The sequence below is a fragment of the Staurois parvus genome, unplaced genomic scaffold, assembly GCF_062004578.1.
Source record: "Staurois parvus isolate SC_StPar_1 unplaced genomic scaffold, SC_StPar_1.0 ptg000885l, whole genome shotgun sequence".
NCBI lineage: Eukaryota > Metazoa > Chordata > Amphibia > Anura > Ranidae > Staurois > Staurois parvus.
This window is the reverse complement of record NW_028318681.1, coordinates 577,811-585,909: the sequence shown is the minus strand read 5'-3', so window position 1 is coordinate 585,909 and position 8,099 is coordinate 577,811. Positions and strand designations below refer to the sequence as shown.

General features: G+C 39.3%; 1 protein-coding gene across 1 annotated transcript in view; it reads right to left on the bottom strand.

Annotated features, from left to right (window-relative positions):
- Positions 1-720: 720 nt before the first annotated feature.
- The window catches only part of LOC149442470 (unconventional myosin-Vc-like), a 204,812-nt gene continuing 197,433 nt past the window's right edge, over positions 721-8,099 (bottom strand). Inside the window, exon 41 of the mRNA XM_089656077.1 lies at positions 721-1,254. Coding sequence (XP_089512203.1) covers positions 1,102-1,254 — 153 coding nt within the window. The 3' untranslated portion in view covers positions 721-1,101. The remainder of the gene's footprint in view (positions 1,255-8,099) is intronic.

The following is an 8,099-nucleotide window of genomic DNA, read 5'->3' as shown; positions in this document are numbered from 1 at the left end:
ATGTGATTTGGAGCACTGTGCCATTGTTACATCTTTATCTCTACATCAATATAACAGGTGGGAAACATTTTTTCTCAGAATTTTAGATGTTCTTCTAAGGCTAGGTTCACATATGTGCGGTACGGATCCACACCACCCGCACAGAGGAATGTAGACCCGCGGGCGGGTGCCATTAGTTCTAATGGCACGCTGCCCACACTGGAAAATGCAACCGTACTGGGAACCGAGGTTCCCGTGTGGGCTGCATTTTCAGAAGAAGTGCAGGGACTTCTCCCCTGCGTGTCACGTGGCACGGGAGTCCATTCAAACGAATGGGCTCTCATGCACACGCAAAACGTGGCCCGCACAGCCGCATATATGTGAACCAGGGATTAAGGCTAGGTTCACACCTGTGTGATTGTGCAGGCTGCGATTTGAGCAAGCACGAGAGCCCATTCATTTCAAAGGGCTGCTGCATCCCGGGACACGCAGGAAAGAAGTACCTGCACTTTTTTTGAAATCGCAGCTCGCATGGGAACCAAAGTTCTCAGTACGGGTGCAATTTCCAGTGTGGGCGGTGTGCCATTAGGATTAATGGCACCCACCCATAGTTCCCACATCTCTCTGTGTGGGTGGCTGCGACTTCCAGTATTTATGCGGATCCAGCGGCACCACCCGCACAGATGTGAACCTGGCCTAACAAGATCTACTTACAATAACAATAAAACACAAATAGACACATTATCTGAAAAGTATCGTTTTATGCTCAGTTCATAAAACAAGTCCATTTATAAAACATATACATTGTAAACTCTAATGGCCAGCAGCTGATGCGTAGCACTATAATCCAAGGTAATGTGTGTATATTGTACTAGAATTAGGAAAATAGCTGTTATGACACTTTGCGGTATGAAATGCTGTAATTTCTTTTCAGAAAATCCTTCATTAAAAAAATATGGGTTTTTTTGTAAAAGATCAATGAAAAATAAATTTTTTTGGGGGGACTCCTGCCATAAGTAATGAATACTCCCAAATAAAGAACGATAACCAGTTCATCCACAGATGAACTCTTCCACAGGTCCCCGGAGTCTGTAGTCGGAGGAAGTGCAGTCTTTATAGGCTCTAGATCCTCTTTAGGAAGCCGAGTTTGAGGCTGCTGGGAATTTGGATCATTTCCAGAGCATGGGGAGATGGACTGAATGGAAATGTTACTTGAAAGAGATATTTGCTGTCCAGCATCAACTGGGATCCATCTTCACGATTGCTTAGCATGGACTGAAATAATAAACAGAACATTTAAATTATAAATAATGATAAATATTTTTCTTACATACTGTCTCCAGTCAGTGCTCCTGATCACTGCTACACCAGTTATATGATAACACTGTACTGCACTGGTGACAGTACGTTAAAAAAAAAAGAAAACGTTGTGAAAAAAACAATTTTTTTAACCTCCCTAGCGGTCTGATTATGTCAGTATTTCTGTGCTGAAAGCGGTACACATTCTTTTCAATGGAAATTTGTTGTTTCTTTATTGTAAGCTTGTAATTTTTAGGAATAACTCACTGAAATCTGTCCGAACAAGAGTCTAGTAAACATCCCGGGTATGATAAAATTTGAAACACGAAATCATAAATTATAATATAATAAATAATCATAAAAAATAATAATATAATAAAAATACATTTAATCCAATAATGTAATCAAACCAAAAACACTGAAATTTGAAATAGAGCGCCAAGTTCGCCCATCACTGAGCAAAGTCGCAAAATCGTTTTCAGTGTCTGATGACGAATTTCCCCACGAATCATTATCACTCAATTCTACAAGTAGTTCTGATTTACTATATCGCTGTTCTCCAGCTGGTCTAAAACCGATTTTGACCTAAAGGGACGCTTTTTGGACGCCATGGACGTTTCTCAGTTTCCAGGCAGAAAGAACGGTTAAAATGCAGGCAGGGCACAGGACAAAGCACTAGGGACAAAATGTATGTGAAATGGTTTGATACAGTAATGTTTTACTATGTGATTTTAGTGTATTTAGTGAATGTCAAATTTTTACATTTTTTAATTTCTCGCCGGGTTCCGTCCCCCGTACGTCCCAACGCTCACAGGGAACGGAAGACGGATGCTGGTATCGGCCGGAGGACATGGCCGGGGACGCTGCAGGGGGGACATCGCAGAAGCGCAGGACAAGGTAAGTGCTGCAGGGATTGCTGGAGAAACGCTGCAGTGCATTCCCGAGTGTAGCTCGGGGTTACCACTTCTGGTACTGAAAGTTAACCCCGAGCTACACTCGGGAATACCGCCAGGGGGGTTAAATTTCCTAAATTTCCAAAAAATTGTGACAAAAAAATTACAACTTGAAAAAACTTGCTATGCCTCTTACTTAATAGCTTGGACTGTCTACTTTTCAAATATGGATCATTTGGGGGACATCTGTATTGTCCTGGCATTTTCAGGCCTCAAGAAATTAGATTAGCCACAAGTACATCAGGACTGATCGATTTTCAGATATAAATACCATAGTTTGTGGACTGTGTAACTTTCCTACAGACTAAATATTATACACTGATTTGTGTTATTTTTATTAAAGAAATGTAGCAGATTGCAGTTTGGCCTAAAGTTATGAAGAAAAAATAATTATTTGCTAAATTTTATAACAGAAACAAAGAAAAACTATTTTGTTCAATACTTTTGGTATTTTTCATTTATTTTGCAAAAAAATAAAAAGCCCTATGGTGATTAAATACCACTAAAAGAAAGCTATTTTTGTGTGAAAAAAATGATACAAATTTAATATGGGTACAGTGTTGCATGACCGCACAATTGTCATTCAAACAGTGACAGCGCTGAAAGCTGAAAATTGGCCTGGGCAGGAAGGGGGTGAAAGTGCTCGGTATTGAAGTGGTTAAAATAAAATATATTAATATACTTTTTTATACTTTGCGCCCTATTCTAGTAACCACCACTACTGCATGTACTGGGCACCTCAGAATCCACACATTATGGAGGAACATCATGCTAATTTACCAGGAGTGACAGTTGGGTGTGGCTTGTCAGTGTAACTGTTGCCATTTATTTGAACTTGCTGCTGGAATTTGTAATGTAACATGTTCAAGAAGATTTTGGAGATGAGGACTTTTATTCCCAACAAGATGGGGCACCCCAACACTACCATCATGATGGAAGGGCCTATTTTGATCAGAATCTGCCAAACAGATGGATTGGGTGAAAAGGTTCAGCAGAAAACCCTTGGCTTCCACCAGACCTCATGCCACTGGACTTTTTCTTATGGAGATTTCTAAAAGATAAGGTTTATGCTACAAAATGGTGACCACTGACGAATTAAGAGTAGCCATTGAAAGAGAATTACAATAGTAAAAAAAAAAAAATGATCCTCAATGTTTGTGATTCTATGCTTCGCATTATCAGCAATGCCTGGACCATCTGGTCATCAGTTTGAGAACAGGCGTTATATAGGGATATGTATAAAAAAAAATACATTTATGTATATTATTTTAAAATTTGAAAGTGAACTGTATTATAATGAATATTGACTTTATAATCATTCATATATTTTGGGAAATCCTAAGCTATACTTCTACCATGACTGCCGTAATAATTGGGAAACTAATATTTTGTGAACCATTCCGGATGGAGACAGATACTGGTTCAGAGTACTTGCTGATATGTAATTACTTGCTCTGAGTGATATACATAGATCGACACATTGGGTGACATTGTATTCATGTTTGGTTTTATATCTGCAATGATCCGTGATTTACTATTCTCCTGCTCTGACCATGCATACGCTATCCTAACGTGAGATTTTTCTTTTTTGGTTCTCACTTGTACCTTGTGTCTGCTCTTCGAAGTGTTCTTTGTTTGTTCAATCAAAAAGAAAAAAAAACAATAAAAATTTGTTAATCATAAAAAAAAAATAAAAAAATTGGGAAACTAATTTAGGCTAGTTGTTTTTTCAACATCTTACGTACAGCTGTCACTAGTCCTACCAGTAATTCCACCTATAGATAACTCATGTAGAATATCATTCATTTTTTTTTGTTATTGTTAAGAAAATGGACACACAAAATGATATTAACGTTATCACATTTACATTTAATGTATTTTTAAAAAACCTAGCAACTGCGTTGGATGGAGCAATGTTAATTTGTACTTTGCGATGCATCCCACTAGGCATTTGTAAACTCAATATTTTGTTTACAGCAAAACTGCAGGCAAATGCCTTTAAGCAAATCTAAAATGCATATATGTGAAATGTATTTGCAATTTCCACACATTTTACCCACTGCACAGCAAATTATACTGCAGATTCAGCAATGCAGCTTCCCCTATCACATCTATCTCTGGCCTCCTCATTGGAAAGTATCACTCCAGTGAGTAGGGAGCTGACCCCCAGAAGCAGCAGAGTGATCTTACTGAATAGCACCAGATTGCGTATCACAGGTATAGCTGGAAAAAATGACACATCCATTGGCAGGTGAAATCATCAACAACCACGTGTTTAGCTGTTTGCCTTCAATGTTGCATCTGACCTGTTGTCATTTTTACAAGACATGCGTGTAGGTTAATTGACCCCTGTCTAAATTGGCCCTAATATGTGTATGTATGAAAGTGAGTTAGGAAGCTTAGATTATAAGCTTCTTGAGAGTTAGGGACTAATGTGATTGTACAATATATGTAAAGTGCTGCTTACAGTGCCATACAAGTACCTGTAATACAAATAATACTGTTTCATGCACCTGGACCCCCCTCCAGTGCTGTATCTTCCCCATTGTGTGCATCTGCTGTTGCCACAGCACACAGGGGGGCTGTTCTAAAGGACTAATGTATACACTTTCAAGCAATGTGTCTGCATGCTTGCTGCCATGCCTCCTAGTGTATGTCCAGTGATCCCACCTCTACATGTTCTCAGTGTCACCATGTTCATGACTTCAGGGACCCTCTGTGATATGTAATCAGACCAATTGTAGTGTTGGGTATAAAGGAAGTAGGAAATGATTTTGGCTAGTGGTGGTAAACCTTTAGTTAACTGTTTAACCTCTTGCCGCCCGGCCAATGGCCGTTTGGCGGCTGGCAAAATCCCTCAGCGTTCTGGGTGGACGCCATATTGCATCATCCGGGGCATGTGCAGTTTGTGTGCCTGTAGAGCCACGCAGCGGCGCGATCTGTCGATGGCCGTGTACCACGGATTTGGCCGATGACAGATCTGAGTACCGGCTCCGTTGCCGGTACCATGTGACCTGCTGTGACCAATCACAGCAGGTCACATGACAGTTGTATACAATGGATGGCTTCATTCATGCCATCCATTGAATACTAGTGTGTCTAGCTGTGAATGGTCACAGCGATCACATGCACAAGCTGGGCCAATCACAGCCCAGCTGTGTCATGTGATTAGCCGTGGCCAAATCACAGCTAAGCACAAAAAAACCAAAAAAAAAACCCTGAATGAATCTATGTCACTCAGATAAATTCTTGCTTATAGCAAAGTAATTCTTTGCTATAAGCAAATTGTGTAAAAAAAAAAAATACTGATCACTTCCCCAAAGTAGTACAATGTTACTATGGTAACATTGTACTACTTTAGTCATATGGAAACATGAAAAAAAATCTTAAAAAAAAATAAAAAAAAATTAATAAAAAATTTAAAATAAAAATTTTTTTTAAAAAAAATTATATATTTTTTTTCATACTGTCACCAGTCAGTGTCCCTGTTCACCGCTATGCCAGTTATATGATGACCCTGTACTGCACTGGTGACAGTATGTAAAAAAAAAAATAGTGAAAATAATTTTTTTAATTATTTCATTTTCCGAAAATATATGACAAAAAAAAAACAACTTCAAAAAACTCGCCATGCCTCTTATGAAGTACGTCAGACTGTCTACTTTGCAAAAAGGGGTCATTTGGGGGATATCTGTACTATTCTGACATTCTTGGACCTCAAGAAATTAGATTGGCTGTCAGTACTTCAGGATTGATCAATTTTCAGATATATACCATAGTTTGTGAACTCTATAACTTTCCTACAAACTAAAAAATACATCCTAATTTGGGTTATTTTCACCAAAGACATGTAGCAGAATCCATCTTGGCCTAAATTTATGAAGAACAATTATTTATTTGCAAACTTTTATAACAGAAACAAAGAAAAAGGTGTTTTTTTTCAAACTTTTCGGTCTTTTTTTGTTAAATTAGCAAAAAATAAAAACCCCAGTGGTGATTAAATACCACCAAAAGAAAGCTCTAGTTGTGCGAAGAAAATAACATTTTAGTTTGAGTACAATGTTGTATGACCGCGCAATTGTCATTCAAAGTGTGAGAGCGCTGAAACCTGAAAAATGGCCTGGGCAGGAAGGGGGTAAAAATGCCCTGTATGGAAGAGGTTAAGAACCATTGGGTTGGAAGAGGCCAGATTGTAGACCATGTGGGATGGAAAGAAAAATTATAACATCTACTGGTTTTGGACTGGGTGGAATAAGAGGAGGCAGAATGAAAGCTAATCTTGGACAAGTGGAGAGGAAGTAAGAGAAAAACTCACCAGTTGGTCATTTTTTGACAAACTGACAGTTGAAAGAAGATGAGACAAACTGTAATGTGAACCTGATGTCTATGGTTTATGTACTCTAGGTTGCTATTGGGTATATTACATAAATACAGTAGTTTCTTTATAGAGTCTTTAATGTAAAGTTTTTGTTTTTCTGAGTCGATTCATTTTTTTATATTTTTGGTAAACAGTTTAAGAAAGCTTTTATTCATTCATTCATGAAAAAGGGAATACAGGAGGCTGAGAAGAAGCTCATGGTGGACCACTGGAACATCTGGACTTTTGAGAAGGTAGAGTGTAAGATGCTTATGGACTGTGGACGGAGGGGACAAAGCATCAGTTGGCTATTGCTAAGGTATGAAAAAGAGAAAGCAGCAAATGCTCACTCGGAACCATTTCGTGAAAATGCAGACCGAAGAAAGTACAGCCCTGGCCAAATGTTCTGAGAATGACACAAATATTAATTTTCACAAAGTCTTCTGCTTCAGTGTTTTTAAATCTTTTTGTCAGATGTTACTATGGTATACTGAAGTGTAATTACAAGCATTTCATAAGTGGCAAAGATTTTATTGACAATTACATTCATTTTATGCAGAGTCAATATTTGCAGTGCTGACCCTTCTTTTTCAAGACCTCTGCAATTCCGCCCTGGCATGCTGTCACTCAACTTCTGGGCCACATCCTGACTGATGGCAGCCCAGTCTTGCATAATCAATGCTTGGAGTTTATCAGAATTTGTGGGGTTTTTTTGTTCACCGCCCGCTTGAGGATTGACCACAAGTGGGATTAAAGTCTGGGGAGTTTCCTGGCCATGGACCCAAAATTGTGATGTTTTGCTCCCCAAGACACTTAGTTATCACTTTTGCCTTATGGCAAGGTGCTCCATCAGGCTGGAAAAGCAATTGTTCATCACCAAACTGTTCTTAGATCGTTGGGAGAAGTTGCTCTTGGAGGATGTTTTTCTCCCATTCTTTATTCATGGCTGTGTTCTTAGGCAAAATTGTGAGTGAGCCCACTCCCTTGGCTGAGAAGCAACCCCACACATGAATGGTCTCAGGATGCTTTACTGTTGGTATGATACAGGACTGATGGTAGTGATCACCTTTTCTTCTCTGGACGAGGTTATTTCCAGATGCCCCAAACTATCAGAAAGGGGATTCATCAGAGAAAATTACTTTACCCGTCCTCAGCAGTCCTATTCCTGTACCTATTGCATAATATCAGTCTGTCCCTGGTGTTTTTTCTGGAGAGAAGTAGCCTTTTTCCTGCCATCCTCCAAAAGTCTTTGCCTCACCGTGTGTGCCGATGCACTCACACCTGCCTGCTGCCATTCCTGAGAAAGCTCTGCCCTGGTGGTGCTCCGATCCCGCAGCTGAATCAAGTTTAGGAGATGGTCCTGATTCTTTCAGAACTTTGCTGGATGCCCTGAAGCCTTCTTCACAACAATTGAACCTCTCTCCTTGAAGTTCTTGATGATCCGATAAATGGTTGATTTAGGTGCAATTTTAGTAGCAGCAATATCCTTGCCTGTGAATCCCTTTTTGTGC